The sequence below is a fragment of the Manis javanica genome, chromosome 10 (assembly GCF_040802235.1).
Source record: "Manis javanica isolate MJ-LG chromosome 10, MJ_LKY, whole genome shotgun sequence".
Taxonomy (NCBI): domain Eukaryota; kingdom Metazoa; phylum Chordata; class Mammalia; order Pholidota; family Manidae; genus Manis; species Manis javanica.
The window spans coordinates 90613620-90636726 of NC_133165.1; the positions used below are offsets into that span (position 1 = coordinate 90613620).

The 23107-nt window shown below is 42.4% G+C and overlaps 1 protein-coding gene across 11 annotated transcripts in view; it reads right to left on the reverse strand.

Moving 5' to 3' along the window:
* The window catches only part of POC1B (POC1 centriolar protein B), a 143395-nt gene that overhangs the window by 107020 nt on the left and 13268 nt on the right, over positions 1–23107 (reverse strand). For 8 of the 11 annotated variants that reach the window (XR_012121514.1, XR_012121515.1, XM_073213599.1 and 5 more), the window contains 2 exons: positions 13386–13557; positions 9099–9278 (listed from right to left, as the gene is read on the reverse strand). Coding sequence is in view for 8 of the 11 variants with exons in the window: in XM_073213599.1 (XP_073069700.1) it covers positions 9099–9278; positions 13386–13557 (352 nt within the window). In the remaining 3 variants the exon portion in view is untranslated. Of the gene's footprint in view, positions 1–9098; positions 9279–12982; positions 13558–15893; positions 16030–23107 lie in introns of those variants that run through there. The other 3 variants (XM_073213597.1, XM_073213600.1, XM_037004807.2) reach the window with 3 other exon arrangements.

The following is a 23107-nucleotide window of genomic DNA, read 5'->3' on the forward strand; positions in this document are numbered from 1 at the left end:
ATGGTGTATAACAAAGATCCAACTTTACACTTTTCGAAATAGAAATCTAATTGTCTTGACTACATATTAAATAGTTCTACTTCCTCACTGATTGGAAAGGTCATCTTTAGCATAAAACATACGTATGGGTCTCCTCCTGGGCTTTCTATGACTGATTTTCCTAATCCTGTACTATCATCACCATATTTTAATATTTATGGTTTGATAGTATATACTGAGAGCTGGTTGGACAAGTTTCTTCTAATTTTTTTTCTTACCTATTCTTGCACATTTAATTCAGGCATATAAATTTTGAAATTGGCTTCTCAGTTTCTACTAAACTACTTTGGCAGAATTCCCAGTTCCAGAAGGGGGAGTGATAGTTATCAGACTCACTTCTGTACTATAAACAATCATACAACTAGGCAAAAATACAAGAAACACTTGTTCTTAGGCACTGGGTAAGAGGCAGCACGAGGCTGTAAATCTGGAGAGACAGAAAACAAATGAGATGAACACCAAACCCATCCCAGATTTCTACCTGGGAGCATTTTCCAAACTATGGCCCAGCAAGGCAACAGTGGTCTCACTGGCAGAGGAAACAAAAGTCAGAATTCAGAACTGCTAAAGGGCAATTAAAAATTGAATTTTGGGGACAGGGTACAAGACACTTGAGTCTTTGGTCAGATACAAAGCTGCTTATGCTCAGGGCAACAGGGTTGGCAGAGGACAATGACTGGGAGACTGAGAGGAATGAAGATCACACAGGGTACACAGCAGAGAGATGCTGAAGTTCCAAGCAGACTTTGCTGAACAGTCCAGACACAAATATGACAAAAATATCAATCCACAGATCCACAGAGTTTAGTGAGCAAAGTAAGAAAAATATACAAAAACCACACTTAGGTTCATCATGGTTAAAATGCTAACAACAAAACATTAAGAAAAAAGTCTTAGAGCAGCAAAGATAAAAAGCCAGATTACATCTGATGGGGCCCTAGAAAGGCCACTGGCACGATAGCCTAAGAGTCAGGGCTATTTTAGATCCACCTAAAAATTCTAAATCCAAGCCTCAAGAGAATATAGCTGAGCCAGCAGAAAGTTTATTGCTTACCAGAACAAAACTCAACACCTTTTAGAATATGATAGAGTAATCCATATTCTCAAGCACTCAGCAATGTTGGGGCCTATAATAAAAACAACACAAGACATACAAGGAAACAGAAAGTCTTGACCCAGATATGACAGATATTAGAATCAGCAAACAAAACCTTTAAAACAGTCAATATTAATATGTTTAGGACTTAGAGGAAAAGATGGGCACAATGAGCATATAAATGTGGAATCTCACCAGAGACATGGATAAGCTTACAGTAGATGGGACATTGCCACAACAAAAACACCCATGAAGTTGAAGACAGGTGCACAGAAATTATGCAAATTGAAGCACAAAGAGAAAAAAAGTTTGAGAAAATGTACAAAGCCTCAATACACTATGGAACACTATCAAATGGTCAAACAGGTGGATCTGGAGTCCAAGAAAGAAATGAGAAAGAAATTAAGGTATAAAAAATATGAAGACAAAATTTTTCCAAATATGACAAAAATATCAATCCATAGATCCACACATTTCAATGAACCACAAGAAAAACATATGAAAACCATATCTAGGCTCATTGAGGTTAAACTGCTAAAAACAAAAGATTAAGGAAAAAAATAAGAGCAAAGAAAAAAAAATGCCATCAAAAATTAAGGGAAAAACAATAAAAATGGCTGCTGCCTTCACATAAATAAATGTAGACCAGAAGACAATGAAAGGACATTCCCTAACTGCTAAAAGAAAAAGCAGCTATTGAACTAGAATTTGACATATCAACAAAATTATCCTTTAAAAAGGATAAACAAAAAGAGGATTCATCACCAGAAGACCTGAATTACAAGAAATAGTAAATGAAGTTTTATAGATTAGGGGAAAAAAAATACCTAAAAGATATTTTAGGGTGAGGGAAACATGCATCTATACACAGGACTAGATGCTGAAAAAGGGTAAATATAAAATACTTTTTGTTTTTATTTTCTTTAAAAGAAAATGGAAGCTTAATGTATTGTGGGCTTACACCATATGTAGAAGTACAATTGCAAGAGCTGGGGAAAGGCAGATATATTTTTGTAAGCTCTAAAGGAGCTTTTATAAGTTCCAACATCACATATAAAATGCCATAAAATTAATTCAAAAGTAGACTGATATGTTAAGGATGCGCAGTAAACTGTGATACGTTAAGGATGCGCAGTATAACCTCTAGAGGTTCCACTAAAGCAAAGAAGACAAAAAGTACGCTAAAAAGCCAACAGAGTGTACTTTTTGGAATACCAAGAAATACATGATTAATCCAAAAGTAAAGGAGGAAAAAGAAAGAAACAAATGGGATAAACAGAAAGCAAAGAGGAAGATGGTGGACTTACACTTGATCATAGGACAAGTTACATAAATTTAAATGGACTAGCACTCCAATTAAAAGGTAGAAATTTTCAGACCCAAGTCCTTGGAAATAAAGTCACCCTCTGATAATTAAATACATAAATACATTCAATGGATGATAGTAGTTACCTTAAGCAGCAACTCCAAATGTGTGTAAATGTGTGAAATGACTTTTGAATACAACCTAAAGGTTAACTCCAGTATAATCCCTAGAAGAAAAAGCTGGAAAGTGAGGGTAGTTAATAGCTGACATTAAGACACTTTCTGTTTATTAACCTATTTAATTTGCACAGTCTGTATGAGGAAGGTACCCCTTTGCACCCATTCTTTGGGAAGCAGACTAAGGCCCAGAGAGAGAATTTAGGTTTCCAGGATCACCTGCTAGTGAGCCCATGCTGCATCTCTGCTGAAACGAGTCAGCTGCACTGCCCCACCTGAAAGATACTGTGTCAGTCAGCAGAGAAGAGGTGCCCAGTAGTAGCAAGAGCAGTCAGTGTGTCTTCTGCCTGGCCAGGGGAGAGAGTACCCGACCAGCTGATCATACAGTTTCCCAGACAGGTATGTATCATGGCAGAGACGGCCCATCTCACTATCCTAACCTGAAAAAACTACTCCTCAACTTCTGAACAAACTCTCTCGCTTTAGCTCCAGGGCCCATTTAAGCTCTTATTCTGACTGTCAGCAAAAGAGGAAGGCCCTGACTGAGGCATGCAAATGTTCCAGTCCCTTTGAAAGGTAGTGTTGTCATTGTAAATAAGTAAATTAGCGTCTTGTTTACATTTCAGTCTCCCCTATATTTATTAAACATGATTCAGTTTCCTCTGGGCATTCTCACCTCTGTGTAAAGAGTGGAAACATTACCTCTGATCCTTCAGACCTTTACAAAGTCTTAGGATGACCCAAGCAAGGCTAGGTTCTGACAGGAAGTTGCACAAACACTTGAGAGTTGGGACCTGAGCCGTCAACTGGCCCCCTCTACTCTTGTTGTTTAACTGCAATAATTAACTGCAAAATAAGTGAAGAAAAAAGATTCTAATAAATGTATGAGAAAGAACCTCTAAGCATGTGGTAGATAGAGCACACACATGGAAAGCTGCCAAGATGAAATTCTTATTCATTAAATTTAACCAATTTATCAAAGGGCATTCCTCTAGAGAGGCAGCTGCACAGTTGCACATGAATCACTCACTCCAAACAGTAAGAAAACCAACTGATAAAAAAAAAAAAAACTCTCAGAACTGCAAGGTACCAGCAAGATAAAGGCATTCCAATAAGACCGAAGACCAGTTGTGCTGAGTATAAAAGTCATCTGAGCTGGGATTGGCCAAAACAGAGAGTGGGGAAGCCACACATAAACTCCTATGCATGATATGCATGTGCAGTACTCCTGAATTTGATACAAAAAATCCACAGGAATGACTCATTCCTGAAGGAGCCCATGCAAATTCCCACCAAAGCTACCTGCACGTTAGGGGTCAACTTTTCATTGATCCATTCAACCCACTTTTTGCATATCTTTGAGCCTTCTCCACCCCATAACTAATACCCTACAGTACATCTCACACTCCATCTGATTCTCACACTCTTCCAATACCTGCCTTACCAGCACCCTCACTTTAGTCAATGTCATCTTAGCAGAGGGATCTTCCCTGACCTCCCAACCCTATCACTCTCTACCTTGCTACCCTACCATATTCTTTTGCAGAGCACAAAAGTACTTTATCACTAAAGTATTTGTTTATTGTCTGTCTCCCTTTGGTAGAAAGAGATCCATGAGAGTAGGAATTTTGTTTTGTTTTCTGCAGTGTCTACAGAATTTAGAATAGTGCCTAGCAAGAGAACACAATATGAACAAAATACTTGTAATTCAAAGTCTAACAGGCAAGAGAGGCTGAGAAACAGGCCTCCTAAACAGAGCAACGTGATAGCATAAAGCAGTCGTAATAAGTTCAGCCTGGGAAAGTCAGAAACACTTCTTAAAGGAAGAGGTGCAGAGCAGGATTGTGAAGAGAAGGCAGAATCGGGCGTTTCAGGCACTGCAGGCAGCAAGCAGAAAAAACAGGACATAACAGAGTATGGCATGTTTGGTGGACCCTGTGTCACTGCAGCAAGGTGAATGGGACACAGTGGGACAGAAAGGGACCAAAGAGAAGGTGTGGTAGGAAGAGCAGATAACCTGGGCAAGGAGTCACTGAGTGGTTTTAACCTGAGGGACAGTCCAACCAGATCTGAATTTCACAAAGGTCTCTTTGGAGTCAGTGGGCCAGTGAGGGAAGGGGCAGTGAGGCAAAGCTGCAGTCAGGGTAAACATTTAGGAGATTACTGCAAAAGTTTCTACAGGGGCCATGATGCTAGAAACAAAGGCAGTGGCATCAGGAATGAAGATAAAGCAGGTGTCTTGAGTGCACACCACTGGGGGTGAGGATCACTCCCACTTTTCCCCAACTGCCTCACTGTCATTTCCTATGGAAAGTGCCTTTTAAATAAAAGATGGAAGGAATTTTTTAAGGCTCATGTTTCACACACCCACACATACCCACACCCACTCCTTCACACACTAATAATTCCAGGTCTGACTGTATCTAGAAAACACTACATGTAACTAGATGGTGCTGGGTTCGTCTTCATCTCACAGCTCTGTTCTCCCCCACGGGCGTATCCTCTCGGGTCAGTTCTTTGCCTGTGGTGTCCTTCAGTGGCTGCAGGTTTAAATAAGCCCAAAAGTAGGAATCCCAGGGCAAAGGCCTGCGGTTCCAACCAGACTCACTAACTTCTCGAGCAGGGAGCCACATGCCCACCGCTGGGTGGGGAGAGGCTGGCTGCTCCAGCACACAGGTAGCCTGCAGGCACCATTGCCAGAAAATGGAAACAGCTGCGGGGCAGGCAGAAGGGCCTTGGTCCACCATCACTTCCTCCTCTCACACTGAGGAGGGAGGTTTTCCATGGCTCTTCCCAGTTCCCGAGTTTCTCCTTAACTGATGTTGCACCAGGAGGAATGGCAACTACGGCATCACTAATTCCAAATACAGCAAATGTTTCTCTCATCTTCACAACAGTCCACAGTGAGAAGCCTCATTACCCTCCCTCCCCACAGAGGCAGAGCTGGGCACTAAATGGCTCCAGAGCAACCAGGTGGTACGGGCAGGCATATGAACCCAGGGCTATTTCATGCCAATCCTCTAACTGCAGAGCCACACTGCACAACAGACTAATGAGTGCAGAAAAGCTCAGAAATGATCAGCTTCCTCGGCAGGCCCTCCAACGTCTCCACATTACCTGTAGGATGAAGTCCAAAGTCTCCTATCATCCAGGCCACTGAGCCTCCCTACTTCCCCTCCCACCTCGCCCCACTGGAGTCCCCACCGTGCCTGGCCAGGTGGAATAGTTACCACCCCCGGAGCACACCACATCTTTCGGCCAAGCACTTACGCCTGCTGATTCCCTCTGTGAGCCCTTTGCCACCTGCTTCCTGGCTGACAACGCTGCTGCTGCCTCTGCCCTCCTTTCCCCTGCCTCAGTTCCGGGCCTGGAATGTCTTCATTGACTATTCCTCACACCACTCTAGTTCAGCACCCCAGATCCCCTTACCATCTGGTATATCATTTTATAATTCTTTGGTATCTTTTTTTTTGAACTATTGAACTGTAAAAGCTCCTTGAGGCTAAGACTGTGTCTTTCATTCTAGGTATTTAACACCCAGCACAGACATGGTAGAGAGAGGGGGGCTATGCTTACTAAAGGAATATTTCAAAGACCAAAATTTCACATTATTGGTGACCTTTCAATGTTTTATTAAGTTCTCCTGTCTTACCTTAGTGTTACCTTTACATTTACATTATACACAGATGATATTCAATATAAGGTCAAGGCATAGAATTTAATATAGGAAAAATTCTCTCTTATTTGAACAGCTTGATAGGATTCCTTCTTGTTGTTAGAAAATAAAAATGTTAGCCACCACCATTTCATTAATACCTTGGCTGCAGGAAACAGGCTGAACATCAGGCCAGATCTGTACTAATCAAAGTTACATGGTTCTAGACAGAATTGTCTCTTCATTCTCTCCAACAGCTGATATATGCATGGATATGACCATGTATATACTAATGACCAGTAATTACATTCTTCTAGGAAGGAAAGAGGCACACAGGACACACCAGATAAATAGTAACTACTACTACTAGTCAGAATGTACATGGAACATTCTGTCTTGATTAGTTAAATTAATAGTCAATGTTTTAAATGATGATGAGTGCCCTGTTGAAGGTACCAAAATGAGTCTCTTTGCCAAACAATACCCAGAGTTGGCACACAGTGGGAGCTAAGTAACCATTTCCAGGACCCAGCCCAGTTACCTGCACCTCCACCTGTTCTCCAGGCCTGACCCACCAGATGACAGATCTCTACAGCATCCTATTTACAAAATCATTTCACAAATAAATACAAGTGATTTGACCAGCTTTTTGGGACCATCACATACGTCACCTCCTTAGGTGGAAAAAAGATTATCAAATCAAGGCCCAGAATATCTTTAAACAAGAATGAGATGCTCAGTGATGGTGATGAGGATGACGACTGAGACTGGCCTGGTGACCGCTCTGCGGGAGACACGAATCTACGCGCTCTCTATCTGTCTGCTCATTTAAATACCGTGACGGCCTATGTGGCATGTTACTATTGTCATCATCCTAATTTGGCAGTTAAGAATGTTTAGGAACTGAGAAGTCAGGTAACTTTCCCAAAGGTCACACAGCTGGTAAATGGCAGGGCTGACATTTTATCCCATATATTTAGGTCTCAAGTCCATGTTCTTAAGGACACAGATATAAGGCATATAGAGAAATAGTTGTGAGATGGCCAGAGGCTAAAGTAGCAGAGATCTTTAGGGAAAAAAAACCACTAGTGACTAAGAGTATGACCTGTGTCTATCTTTTTTATTCTTCTCAACTCATTACCGTAGACTATAACCAACATCTCCTGAGCAATAACATCCCACTGAGAGCACAGCAACAGTTGAGAGATGGGCTGGAAGGAGAGACAGAGCTGGGTTCACATTCCCACTCCACCACATCCACACTGTTTCAAACAATGGGCATAAAGCTGGGTGGCTGCAGTTCATAGTTCTTCCCCTAGCGACCTCATCTGTACCAGTCCCTTCTTCTAAGAACTGTCCTTTCCCTCTACCACCAGAACACACGGCTGCTATGACCCACCTCTCTGGCCAGGGTACCTGGTCTCAGGCAGGTGTCTGGCTAAATGGAGACAACCATGGTCCCTCCCTGCCTGGTGAGGGCATGGCCATAGGGCCCCCACTGAGGGTCTCCCCTGGTACTTTCCTAACCAGAGCTAGGACACACTTTTCTTTTCTGGTCACAAAGCTGTGAGGACTTTAGCCTAGAGCAGGCAGTGGCCTCAGTACCAGGGCATTTGAGAGGATGAAGCTGGCATAGAGAGAGGCCTAGAGAGGCTCAGAGCATTGGAGTCCCTGGTTCTAGCCTCTTCCTCCCCACTCCAAGGTCATCCAACACCATTTATGCACCTTGAGAGGAGATAAAGAATTTCTGTGGGTTTCTTTCCATCACTTTCAACTGGCGAGTTCTACTTTTAACTCTGAAATTCAGTTGCCTTATCTGCAAAATGGGGAAAATAAAACAGCAGTCCTTCCCTCTCTGGGCAGTTCTGATGGGGAAACAAGATATATACGTTAACTATTTTCACAATGTGTCTTAGGAATAGAAAGGCCTCCATGGGCTGTTAGCTTACAGTTAATGAACACCTACAATAACCTGTGTCCCAACAGCCTGTTGCCAAAGACTATGAAGTCATTCTTGGTTCCCCCTTCCTCTATCATATGTGGCAGTGTGGCAGCAAGTACTGATGGCTGTAATTGCAAACTACATCTAGAACCCAACCACTTCTTAAATCTCCACTGCCACCACGTTGCTCCATGCTGGGGTGTGAACGGCATAGCAGCCTCCTAACACCTCTTTGCTGCTGCTCTGACTTCTGACTGACCTTCTCCACACAGCACTCAGTCATCCTATTAAATGGAAGTCGCAGCGATGAACGTGCTCCAGTGGCATCTCACCCCACTCCGGTGTGCGTCAGGGCCCTTCCCGACCTCCCCCCGCCTTCCCGCTGCTTCTCCACGCTCTGCTCCGCACCAGCCTCTGGTCCTCAGCCAGCTGTCAGGCTCCCACCCCGGGACTTCCACCCCTACTTACTTCATCCGGGACATTCTTTTCCCAAACTCTCTCCCTTCCTCTAGGTCTCTGCTCAAAGGCCACCCTCTTTGTGAGGCAGCTGCTCAACACCTGGGTTAAAATTGCAGCGCCCACCCCCTTCAATCCAGCTGTTTTTCTCCATAGCACATGCCACCATCTGACCTATCATATTTATTTTCCTGTTTACTTATGGTCTGTCTCCTCCTCTCTCTCCCTAAGCTTCATGAGGGCAGGGTTTTTCTGCTTTGTTTACTATTGTTCCCAGCACATAGCAGGCACACATAAATATTTGCTGAATGAATGAATGAACAGATGAATTTGTCCTCAATCCCCTTTTCTGGGGGCTGGGCATGGGGTGGGGAGAACTATAGCAGGAAAAAAAATGTGGAAATACCATTGTGAAACTTTGCACTTACTTGGCACAGTGAACCCAGTGTGTATGTCGGTACAAGGAATATGAGAAGCGCTGGCAAAACATGTTCCATACTTTGATGGATTTGTCTTCAGAAGCTGTAGCTAGAAACTGGCCATCAGCTGAAAAGTCCACACTTCGAACTGGAGCTGTATGAGCTTTAAATTCAGAGGACTTGCCTCTCCTGGAATTAAACAGTTTAATATTTATAACATTTAATCATAATATCTAGTCAGTATACAGACTTTGAAATATATAAAATGGTTTGACTCTTAAAAACTAACAAAAGTGTGAAAAGGCTCCTTCAGGCTGGTTTTGTTAAAGTCACAACTGACACATAGCAAGACCCTGGTGGTCCCTACCCTGAAATACACTTACTGTTTTTGTTCTAATTGGAAGCCAGGGAAATAATACTTTGAACAAATCTCTACCATGCATTTGAAGATCTTCTTGTTTCTCTAGAAACAGCAATATGTAGTTTAAAGAACCTGCAACTTGGAAATGCTAACACTGATTAAATAAATAGCTTCAAGGAAGCATTTTCGAACTGGGGCCACATGGAGTTGTGTGGACTGGCAGTCTGGGGGAGAATGTCCTGCATCACTGCCTCTAAGCTGAATGTCACTAGGTGATCTGACTTGTCTGTTTTCACCTACCAGTAAAGAGAACTGAGACCCCCGGGGTGTATGTGAAGCCTTGCTTGCCCCTAAGCCCAGTCTGAACCTCACAAGTGAAATAAATGATAAGAACTACTTGAGTTTTTAACACCTTGAAATCTCAGAGCCATTTTTTTTCTTGGCTAGGGTGGGATAAAGAGAATAGGGTAAAAAAGATGGAGAAAATAATGGGTGGCATTAAAGGAGAAGCAGAGAAAACATTTAAAAATAGGTACAGACTAGCCAGTACTGGAGTCAAAAGTGACATTTGCGAAACACCATTCGGAACTTCGGAACACCGACCCAGCATTCCCGAGTTCCCAGGGCACTTCCACTTAATACCACATTCAGACTTGGCAGTTTTTCCATTCAGAACATCATATTTAGACAGTGGATACCCTATGGGGAAAATGACCCTAACTGTTTGAAAAAGATCAGGCAACAGAATTTGCAGAAGCCTGGAAGTCACACTCAACTTCCTTCCCCCTCCCCATTCTCTTCCCACCGTATTATAGGTCAACAAACCTATTTAATGATAGTGATATCACTATCACTTCCTAAATATCTTTTGAACCCCTTTCTATCCCAGTTACTCTTGCATTAAGGCAGATATACTCTCAATACCCTTCACCTACATTATTACAAAAGCCTCTTAGCTGCTGTCCCTGCTTTAATCTTTATCCCCCTCCAGTCACTTACATACTGTGCGTATTACCTTGCTAAAAGTGTTAACTCCAAGCAGGTAAATCCCAGTGTAAACGTGTCACTAGCTGCCCTCCAAGAAAAGACACAATGCTCAAGCCCTTCAGAGAGGCTTTCTGCCATCGCACTAGACTCTATACCCTAGAACAGTTAAGTGCTTCAAGTGTACCTCTGGCCTTGTAGGTACTTGCTCAGCCAAGACCACTTCTCCCATTGGTCTTGATCAATTCAGACAGGCTTAGCTGCTCCCTATCAGCTACACCTATTTCACTTCTTAACATTACGCAGTTTTTTTTAATAGACCTGATTCTCTCCTATTAAGCGGTAAGTTTTCTGAGGACAGGAATGATGATTTGTTCATCTAAGACCAGCATCTAGCATAAATGTCAGGCATATAAAAAGAGCCCAGTACAGTTTGCTGAGTTGCACTGGGAAGAATCAGTACCTAGAGGTTCTTGGCTCTGTCGCAGCTTATCCTTCCAGGGGCCTGTAGATGGCAAAGGCGACTTTCTCATAACTCTCCATCACCCAACATATCACACCAGGAATAACAAAATCAATATTTAAAAAAATAGGTGGGAGCATGCGGGGCCTACTTCAGTGAGGTATCAAGGGAAAGTTCTATAAGTTACAAGCCAGGAATTGGCCTGCATTTAAATATAAGGCCTAGAGAAAAGAAAGAAAAGACTTGGCATCTGTGATGACCCGGAAGCCAAGAGACAATACCACTAACATCTGCGCTCATCTTCAGTTCTATACTCCGCACTCCAGCAGACTTTCTGCTTTCCTTCTTTCTGAAGGCCCTTCTCTCAGCCCCAGGCAGGCCTAACTACTGGATCCGGTCTCAACAGGAAGCATATTAAGAAAAAAGATAGGAGTGCCTTATGTTTGTCATGCTGGCGCTAAACAGGTTTCCTCCCCTTGCTGGAATACAGGCTCTCTGCCTCCGGTGTATTTACCTGCCCTTTCTGCCCAAATTCTCTTGCCTGCCCACTGTGATGACCTCTAGGCCAGACCTGCTTCCCTATCTGCTCCTACTGTTCTTTCCTGGCTTTCCAGTCCCAAGCTGCAGGGTCTGTCTGCAAACATGGCTGCCCACAATTCCCCTCTTCCCTGTACACACTCGCCACTCCTCCCCATAGCAGGTGGAAGCTGCCTATTTCTCTTGCGTTTGAAGTGGGATGTTATGACTTCCTCTGGCCAAAAGAATGTGGCAGAAGTGACACTGCAAGTTTCAGGTCTATCCCTTAAAAGGTTTAGCAACCTCTGCTTTTACTGTCCGAGACCCCCAACTACCAGGTTGTAGATCCTTTTCCTGCTGAAGAGAGGGCATATGGAGAACCGAGGCACCCCAGCCAATAGGCAACACCCAGGCCCTGGTACATGAGTGAGGTGCTGGACCTGCCTGCCCAGCTGCCAACTCAGTGGAACACTATGAGTAACAGCAAACCTCAAATGGGACAGAAGAATCACCCAAGCAATCCACAAAATTGTGAGAAATGATAGTGTAGTAAGCTACTAAGTTTGGAGAACTATTATATAGCAATAGATAACTGATACATCAGTTTCCTTCCAATGGCCATGATCCCATACTGTCCTGGCCCCACTGTGATAGGATTTGGAAAGGGGAACTAGAGACATCCACACAAGCCTGCCTGTCAGGCTTAGATTAGCCAGTGCAAATGAATGATTCAGTATGCGTTTAGCTCATCTGCTCTTGTACAGTTTGTTCACTGAGATTTCCTTGAATTACTAACAGTAGAATGAGGCCATGCTGTGCTGAAGACACTAAAGCCATTAGTCCTAAATTCCCAAAGTTAAGGATTTTTGAAAATCCTTTTGGACCCCAAACCAGTCTCTCTCCCTTACAATTCCGTCTATACTGCCATCCACAGTGTCATTATAAAATGTCACTTCTCTTCAAAAGTTTTTACTACCATCAGAATAACATATTCAGATTTCTCAGCCTGGAGTTTCCCCTGGGTGGTGACAGAAAAAAAAGTGTCCACTGGCAGGAAAATGCTCTGTGAACTTTTTCATTCAAGAATGCCTGAGCCTGTTCAGGCACATACCACAAATCAAATCCCATCACGATCGTCAAGGGAAATACTCAAATTCTTAGTCTCTGAAGCATTTATGGGTGAAAAATGATACAATATGTGAGATTTGTTCTAAAAATATTCCAGCAAAAACAATGGGGAGGAGAATAGACAGAATTGATAGAATACTGATAACCGTTGAATATGCTTGATGCATATAAGAGAAGAAAGTTGTGCTATTTATTCTATTTTTAACATATGTTTGAAATTGTGTATACTTAAGAGTTTTAAAACTTCTAAAAAATCATGGCTCAATAATTGTTTAAAATAGTTGGCCTACCAGCTAGGGTTTGAAAAGCTTCTTATAGAGAGATTTGTTGTAATAGGATAGGACCTTATACAATTGCAGTGATTTATATACATTTGTCAGAAATGTTCTTTAACAAGAATATTCTGGAGCCCAATAACAAATAACAGGCAGCAAAGAGTAATTCTGGCACAGGGGTTTTTAATAGAAATCTAAAGACCCTGAAAGGATCCATGAATGCATGACAGTAGGTTAATGAACTCTCAGGTTACACATGCAGGTGGATATCCTGGGAATACAGTCTAAAGCATACATCAGATTTATAAAGGGACTGACAACCATCACCCTACCTACCCCCAACAAAACGAAAGAAAGCTTAAGACATATCAAGCATATTTCCAATCAAATAATATGAAATAGTTTGACATTATCACAAGGGCAGGACACCTCATATGTGACTCAGACTAAGTACAGTACAGGTAATTGGGGAGTTCAGGAATTCCTGAAAAGAGCTTTAGTAACAGCTGGGCTCCAGTTTTCTTTCACGTTTTTAAATCCAGAGCATATGAGGTGGTTATTTTTCTTACTTATCAGGAATCCAGAGTCTAATGGTTCTGTCTCGTGAAGCAGATGCCAACAAATTTCCAACTGGAGAAAATTGCACGCTGGTTATGATGTCCTTGTGACTCACATATCTGAAGGCTCTAGCCTGTGGCTTCAAATTCCATAGCATGAGAAACGTATCCCAGGAGGCGGTAGCTATCAAAATATAGGAGAACAGCACCATATTTGTTAAAAAGCTAGCATACACATGTCTCATGACAATGGGCAGCATATTATATAAGATGACCAAGTATCAGAAGGGCTAGAAGTTTTAAGGCTGACCATGTAATGGCAAAAATACTTTTAACGAAACCCAAGTTACATCACTAATATGCAAGGCTGGCTGTGTCCTATGTAACCACACAGCAGGATTACTCGCCCCCATATTCGGTTACAGCTCAATGACTAGTTACTAGAAGGAGGCAGCACAATACAGCAGAGAACACAGGACCAGGGGTCAGTTCTGTTTCTGCCCTCAGGGTGACTGGGAAAGTTAAACTTCACCTTTGTGTCATGAGAACTCTTCCTGAGAGGGCTGGATGAGATGGTTATTAAAAACTGTGTATGTGGAGATAATCTCACAGAAAAGTTACAGAGTAGTATAAAGAACAATAATATACCCTTTACCAGACCCACCTGTTGTTAATATTTGCAAACTTTGGGTTGTAATTTGCTCTCACACACATTGTCTCTCTCTCTGTACAAGCATGCATTCATGGACACACATACAATTTTTTCCTAAACTATGTATGTAAGTAAATACATCATCATAGCACCTTTATTCTTAAATACTTCAGTGTGTTTTTCTAAGAATAAAGATATTTTTTATCTCAAGAAAGCACAATATTGTAGAACAAACAGTTCATCAATAATGTCACACATGTTCAGAGGAGTTTTATAATATTGCTCATTCTTACTGTTATATACAGTTACTGGTCCTTTCTGAGGAGCACGTGTGAGCAGAGGCGGGGGCGATGAGGAGTGGCCCAGGCTCTGATGTGGAGGAGGGGCGCTCCGGGCAGAAGAAGCCCCATGTCCAAGGGCCTGAGGCACTGAAGCACTTGGAAGACCGAGGACCAGTAAAGAGAGCAGCATGTGCACAGGGGAGGGGAAAGAGAGAACAGCGGGATAGAAGCTGGGCAGGAGGGGATGCCAGGCGAGGAGCCGTGGTGAGGGGCGGGTATTTTATTCTAAGTGCAGTGAGAAACCTCTGAATGATCTGAACAGCAGGGTCTCATAATCTAAGAAAATTGTCACTCTGACAATAAGAAAAGGACTGTCTTTTCTAAATATGACATTGGGTCAACTGGATATTTATAAGGAAAAAAAAATGTCTCTTGACTCCTACATTTTATACTATATACAAAAATAATTCCATATGGGTTTCAGATTTAAATGTGAAGGTAAAGCAATAAGCTTTTACAAGAGAACATAGGAAAATATCTTCATGGCCACTGTTAGGATAAGCAAAGATTGCTTAAACAGGACATAAAAATAACTAAATTACTAAAATTACTAAAGGAAAAGGAGGATAATTTACACTACACTAAAATTAATAAATTTCATTCATTGAAAGATGCCACTAAGTGAGAAAAAAGGCAAAGCACATAGTGGAAGAAGATATTTACAGTACATGTATACTGCAATCATTAAGAAAGGGCAGGAAAATAGGCATAAGGCTTAAACAAGTACTTAATAAAGGAGGATGTCCAAACAGTCAATAAACATGATAAATGCTCAGTTCTACCTTTTCTAGGGTACTGGTAATGTATTCTTACTCTGAGGGCTGGCTAAATGGGCATGCCACACTGTGAAAATACAACAAGTTATCCAATTTTGGTACATATCTTATACTCAATAAAATGTTTAGGAAAAAAAATATCACTCTGGCTGTTGTGTGGAGAACATACAGGGGCTAGGGGGAACAGACTGAAGAAGGAGGTCCATTAGGAGGCTATAGCAGTAATCCCATCAGAAGAAGGTGCTGGCTTGGACTTGGCGGGAGGCCATGGAAGTGGCAGAAGTCAGAATCAAGATGCGCCCACAAGAGGAGCCTACGAGGCTTGCTGATTAGATGTGAGGGAGAGAAAAAGAGAAATAGCAAGGGTGCCAGGCTTTTGGCCTGGGCACCCAGGTGAATCTTAGAGCCATTTAATGAGACTGGCAAGACCAGAAGAGGAGGAGGTTCGGCATGAGGCAGGATAGGGGGGGATCAAGAGTTTTTAGGATTTAGCAAGTCTGAGATGCTCATTAGATATACCAGTGGAAAATTCAAGTAGGGAGATAGAATCAGTCACCGGCAGCTCAATGAGAGACTTAACTAGTGCGGTGGTTAAAAGTGCTGAAAACGACTGAATTAGACTCCTTTAGTCAAATCCTGGCTGTCAGTTAACAAGCTGTGTGCCCTTCAGCAAGTTACTCAACCCTGCTATGCCTGGGAAAAATTCATCTGCAAAATGAAATATTAAAGTACTAAGTGAAATGATACATACAATTCATGCTTGGCAGATGGAAAACACTCTGATGCAGCTGTTAGTACCATAGCTTTTGGTTTTGTTACTCTCAGCAGCTGCAGCAATTTAAAAGTACCGAAGACTGGAAGCTGGATCACTCCAGAACTGAGCATAAATCCAGAGGGTGAAAGTACTAACCTTGAGAGAAGGAAGAGCAAAGGAAAGAGTCAAAAAAGAGGTAGGAGGGGGCAAGAGACTGTGGTGTCCAGCAATTCAAGGAGTATTCCAAGAGGGTGATGAGCTGTGTTAAATACTTCAAAGAGATTTAGTAAGACCAGGCCTGAACAGGACCAGCTACATAATTTGTGGGGCCCAGAGAAAAATGTAAATGTGGGGCTCTTGTAGAAAAATAATTTCCAGACGCTAACAGCAGGGCATCAAACTAAGTGGGGGACCAGTGTGACTACACAGGTCATATGCCCATAAGTTGGCCCTGGGCCTGAGGATCAAATGTTGGTTTCAAAATAAGAATCGTTACAGGGAAGTGGTGGGATCAAAGCTGGAATGGTGCGGGTTAAGGGGTAAATGGGAGAGAGGCAGTGGAGAGCCAATATACATGACTGATTCATTAACTCACTGAAGGTTTACTGGGTCCCTAAGACTTAGTACAAAGACCAGAAAAGAAAAATGGTATTACAGGATCCTGGTGAAGCGACAAATAATGGGGGAGGCCAGAGGGAAAACAACATGAAGCTTAACACAGAGCTTGAGCCTTTACTTACTTTGTCAGAAGAGGAGAAGGGCATCCTAACCAGAGTGGAGGCTCAAACATGACAAAGTCAGAGTTACTACCACCTGCCCACACTAAAGAGACGCTTGCTGTTGTCGGCATGAGGCTGGCTGACAAATGAGAGAGAGTAGGATGGGGTTGAAACAGATGGTTTAAAGGACATTAGGGTGAGGGGGCATTTCAGAGGCCTAGTAATGAGGAAATGCCAGAAGCTGAGACATCCTAATTGCAACAGTTTGACTCAGAGTATACTCTGTATTTTCTTCCAAATTTAAGGAAAACAGAAAAATACTATCTATTTAAAAAATTCATGTATGCATTCTTATTAAAAAACTGTGGAAACCAACACTGAATTTTCCTCCTTGCTCTCTTAGCGTTGTCCCATCCAAACCCTAATAACCATGGTAATAAAAGTTATTTGATTACTGATATCAACACTGCACAGTGTCAACTTGGAATAGGCTTTCATACATTTCCTTTGAACCACACCCTATATAAATATTACCACACCATTCAAAATGTCACCCCTGTAGCATTAGGCATCTGCTCTATTTTGAGATACAGTGTCAATAGGAGGAAGTAAAAAGAAAAGGTTAACTTGTAAATCTACCCATTAAAAAAATGTATTTATATTATGCAACAATTCATTGTTTCAAGAAATCCTCCTTCGGACAAAAGAAAGAACAAAGTCCATGCTCACCTAGGCCAGTACCATGTCTCTGGAGGTAATAAAACCATACTCAAGGAGAACATGTTTGCTCTCTAGAATGTTCAAAAGGCTTACCATGTTATCTTAAATAGCAATGACTTCCTTTAATCAAGCCAGGATTTCTCACTTGTTGACTTAATCAAAATCAACTGCAGTTACTTAGTTGCTAGCTCTATCAGGAATACTATTTTCTGGAAAGAAATGGTAGTGCCTCCAGTTTTTGTGTGTGTTGGTAAACTATATTTTAAATTATTAATACAAGTACATGATACAGAATTCCAATATTCCAAAGAGTATTTACCCAAATCTTCCAGCCACCTGGTTCCCCTTCCTCCAGGATATCAGTGTTAACCATTTTCTTGAGTATCCTTTTAGGTGCTTAAACAAATACTTGTGTCTATTCACATTCAACTTTTATACAAATTGCAGTATACTCTTCCCACCATTCTGCATTTTGCCTCTCCATCCTCCCCTCCCCCAGCCCCCTTAGTGTAATTGTTAGACATCATACTTTATTAGCAGATAGAACTTATTCTTTTTAATGGCTACATAATATTCCACTGTGTATCTGCACCATAATTTATTTAACCAGTCTGTCCTATTTAGGTTAGTGTTGTCCTTTTAGAAAAAATGATGCTGTGATGTACAGGTGTCATTTCTGATGCATGCAAATATATCACTGTGATACATTACCAAAAGAATTTGGGATGGGTCACAGAGTCCCTAATTTAGAATATACAAAAAGGTCTGTGTTTTACAATCTTATATAATTTGATTATATCCCTCTCGGCCTTTTCATTCTTTAGTCAAGAGAGTCCTAATGATTCGATCTGGTTAGAAATTCTTTGATTTTTCAATTATTTCAGAAGCCCCTTCTAAGTCCAGAGAAAGGAAATCTGGGGCAAAATACCTCTAAAAACCAAAATCAGTCAAAGGGAGAAATAAAGTTTAAAACCTATTTACTGCTTACAAAACTGCAGTCCAGCTCATCTCTCTCCTGCTCAAGCAGCCACAACACCAGCCCTCCTCTCTCCTCTCAGGTCCAGATAAGCCCTCCTTGCCCAGGTGCTCTATGATATGGAGATGAACTTCTCTCCACCCCTGAGGAGTGATGCAAATGCACTAAAGCCATGCTTCTTTCCACTGCTGAACACCTGTTGATTTGCAGACGCACCAAAGCCAGGCAAGAAATTCTGGAAATGTTTCAATTTTACCCACACCCCTCTATAAATTTTCTACCTTGATAATGTCCTACTTATAATCCACTACCAAAAATAAACTCAAGTTTCTAGCTTGGGGGCACCATGATTTTGTACTTTCTGTTGCATTGCCATGTTCATGCTGGTCTTTCGGTCACCAAAGAAACACTGGACTACCTTCTTCAGGAAAAAATGAGTAAGGACATCTAAGGAAATCTGTGACAAGGTGCTCTCTATAAATATTTTCAAGAAAAAATGTAATCTCCAGGCATTCATATTGTGGGTAAAATTGCAATATTTCCAGAAATCTCTTGCCTGGCCTTAGTGCATCTTCATATCAATAGTTGTTTCCAAAGGGTGGAAAGAAGTAGTCCATCTCCATATCAACAGGTAATTACAAGAGGGAGCTGAGGGCCAGAGAGGTTGGGTGGGGCCCCTTTTTGCAGCTGGGTCGCGAGAGATACAGGCAAGCAGAAGTGGGTGACTGCTTGTAAGCAATAAATGGGTTTCTACCACTTTATTTCTTCCTTTGATTGATTTCAGTTTCAAAGGTATTTTGCCCCGGGCTGGGAAAATATATTCCTCCTGGAGTTACATCTGGCAGTAGTCAGCAGGACCTCTGAACCTGAAATCTGTCTTCATGTGTGCGACTCTTGGGTGGGCTGCCCCTAAAGATGGTAGGAGATGCCTGGAAAACCCCTGTGGATGGTGGGGAGGCCTCAGTGGATGTAGTGGTGGAGGGTACAGCTTCACCGGGGAGCCCCCTAGCTGTGGGACTTCCAACTGGGGAAGACCTAGCAGGGAACTGGTCTAGGGTAAAGCACTTTTTAGACAGGTGGGGCCTTCTCCAGAATTGGGGAAGGGTGGAGACACAGGAAGCTGTGGAATTAGCCCTCTGTGAGATAGAAGACTGCTTAGAGGCCCTGAGTAGCCATGTAGCAGCCGGGATTGTAGGATGTCTTTTTCTCTAGATAGTGGAAAGGGTTATCGAGGAGACTTTGGCAGAAGAGAGACACACTTTAGCATCGCTTGGAGGAGGTGGGTGATGACCTATGGGATGCCCTTAAGAAAGAGAGAGTTATTGAGAAGGCAGGTCCCACTCCTGGAAGATAAGTTAGCAGTGAGGGAGGAGGCAGCTGAAGAATCCACATTGCAGGAGGCCACAGGGGTGGGGGAGGAATGAGCAGTGCCTTCAGCCCTGGAGATGGTAGAAGAGATGTTGGGAGAGGATGAGGGGGGCGGGGCCAAGGGCGGATCTGCTGCAGAGGCCACCGCCCAAGGCACCAGCCTCTCCTGTATTAAAGGTCCAACCAGTTGTAATTAAGAAAATAAAAACACAATAAATGTAAGCTCTTCAGGGGGAGGACTGACAGCTGGGCCATCTATTGGGGCTTGACCCTGTGGCTACCAACATGGTACCATGCCAACTGGATGGTTGACTGGTCCCTTTGGGGGCAAGAGTTGCGGCAAGACCTATGGGCCTCTGGTCAGATTAAGACAGTTACTGTATATCATGTGACTGGCCATTTGTCTTTGGTATCCTCAGGGAATAATGAAGCAGACACATTGGCCCAGGTGCATTGGCCTGGCATTTGAATGAGAAAACCTGCCTTTGATGTAGCCCAATGATTACATCAGCAATCAGTGTTTGTTCATGCAGGTCAAAAGACATGTGGGCTATAGCCCTGTCAGTGGGGCTTGATGTTGACCTTTGAAGAATTCAGCAGAGCCCAGAAGGAGTGCCTTGTGTGTTCTAAGAGGGACTTACACCGAGTCCCACAGCAACATGGGACAATAGTAAAGGGGCCGATACCCCTTGCCAGGTGACAGATAGACTATATTGAACCTCTGCCCATATCAGAAGGATATCAGTATGCTATGATTTGTGTGGACACAGCTACTGGCCTGTTGGTTGCTTTTTCTGCGTATCATGCAGATCAGCAAACCACCAAGAGGGGCCTACAGCATCTCTTTGCAGCCTATGGCCGGACACAGGTGACTGAGAGCAATCAAGGCACCCACTTCACTGGGCATGCGTTACAAGAATGGGTGCAGCAATTTGGAATAAAGTGGAAGTTTCATGTACCATATAACCCTACCAGAGCAGGCATGAGAGAGAGGTACAGTGGTTTGTTGAAATCTGGCCTGAAGTCAGACACCAATAGTCTACAGGCCTGGTCAGTTCATTTATGGGAACTGCTATGGCATTTGAATGAGAAGCCCCAAAAAGGAGCCTTAAGTCCCGTGGACATGCTAACACACATTCCTTCCTCTCCTATACAACTGGATGTACAAACCAAAGAGGAATTATTGAAGCCAGGATATGGCCAGCAGAGCAACCCTGGAGACTTTGTTGAGTGGACACGGCCCTGGACATTTTGACACATGGACCAGCTATGGCTGGCCCTTCTGACACCTTGGGAAAGAGACCGGGAAGCTGGCCTCCTGTGTGTTCCTGGAGTAACAGCAGACTGGCCCCCAAAGATCACAGTAGTGCACCCAAAATGTCCAGAAGGTAAGAGCATCTTATGGGGAAGTTTAATCTTTATGACCAGTGCATGTACTTTCCATAGCCCTATATACTGACCCATTTGTAACTCTCACAGGGAGGGGGTGAAAGTCTGGTATACTAGACCAGGATGAGATCCCATTTCTGCCACTGTTCTATCACAAGACTACACTCTTGCATGCATCCTACCTGATGGACAAAATCTGCCTATGCTGGTGTCATTAAATTATGTATCTTATCTCCCTTAAGGTTATTTTCTTCTACAGTCCCTGTGGCCTGGAACCACCTACTGGCCGCAGCTGTAGCATAATGATTGCTCTTTATTCCCCACCCATTCAGCTACTGGTGCCTATGGAATGGGCAAGCCATGGACTTAATCTGCATAGGACTTTGAACCTAGCTTAATCCTCCAGTTTAAGGATTATCATGACATTATTGCTGTTGTTATTGTATGTTATTAGTTTGGTTACACTGCTTGTTTTCTCTCACAGGGGCCACTGCAGAAGATGGGGATTGAGTAGATTTTGAGGTGAGATTTCAGGAGGGGTGGGGGCTGTGGATAAAATTGCAGTATTTCCAGAAATCTCTTGCCTGACTTTAGTGCATCTCCATATCAATAGATGTTTCCAAGGGGTGGAGAGTAGTAGATCTCCATATCAATAGGTAATTACAAGGGGAAATGAGGGCATATCTGGATTGAAGAGGTTGGGTGGGGCCCCTTTTTTGCAGCTGGGTCACAAGAGACACTGGTGAGCACAAGTGGATGACTGCTTGTAAGCAATAAACAGGTTTCTCCCACTTTATTTCTGCCTTTGACTGATTTTAGTTTCAAAGGTATTTTCCCCCCAGAGCTACACACATCTATAAATCAGAGAGAAGTAAGGGAGAGGATTACACAATAAAAAGACAATAATTGTACTCTTAGCTAGATAAACTTTAATACCCTAATGCTTTCAGAACTAGTTTGTACCGTCTGGGCACTATAAAATAATATAATTATGAGATGACACTAACTTAAAATTCTTCCGCCCTAAATGAGGAAATAAGTATGTTTTCCTTCTAGCTGACACTAAGTAATTAACTTGCTAGTGTTAAGTATGGTCTTAAAGGAGATGTGGATGCTTTAAAAATAATCTTTGTAATGACAATCTAGATAAATTTAACTTATTCAAATTCCCTCTCTCTATGAAGACTGACAATTACAACAGCACACATCTTTACTGAGTTGCTATTATAGGCCAAGCGCTTTTAAGGATTTTATAAGCATTCTTTTATTGAATCCTCACAAAAAGGTAGGTAAATATCATTATCCCTCTTTTACAGATGAGGAAATTTGGCTTAGTGAAGTTAAGTGACTTGCCCAACGTCATCGTAATGGAAGGTAGTGGAGCCCCTTTTGTGACCCAGTTCTTCCAGGCTCCAAAGCCTGGGCACTTAACCAGTAACTCAGTGCTTCTCAGTTACGGACTGCCTGCGTTAGAATTACTGGGGGCCTTGTTAATAACGTACATGTCTAGTAAATTATATTCTTTGGGGTGAGGCCCAGGAATCTGAATTTCTGAAAACTTTCTCACTTTATTCTGATGTATATTAAAATTTGAGAAATACTGCACTCGGCTACTGCCTTCAGTGTGTACACTTGATTACTTTAGCACAGGAGAATTTTTTAAACTATAACAGCAAAAGAAGCTATAACAAAGCTACAGCACAGGTTGCCATCAAGAACCACAATAGAAAAAGAATTTCTGGCAAACTTTTATTATGGTTTCACTGTGGGGAAAATAACTTAAAAATTCCGAATCTCATTCCACATCTATTCAGTCAGAAAAAGGAGAAATTAACTTGTTCTTTACCATCATTTATTCTACCAGCATCCCACAGTTTAAATAGGGATGGAGTCAATGACAGGGTAACCTTGAAGGAAAAAGGGGGGATAGTGACAATTTCAATGTTAAAGTCATATAATTTAACACTGAAATTTCTAAAGTGTAGCTCAGATTTTGTAACCACGTGAAAGTAGTTTAAAACTCTTCTAATATTTGTATA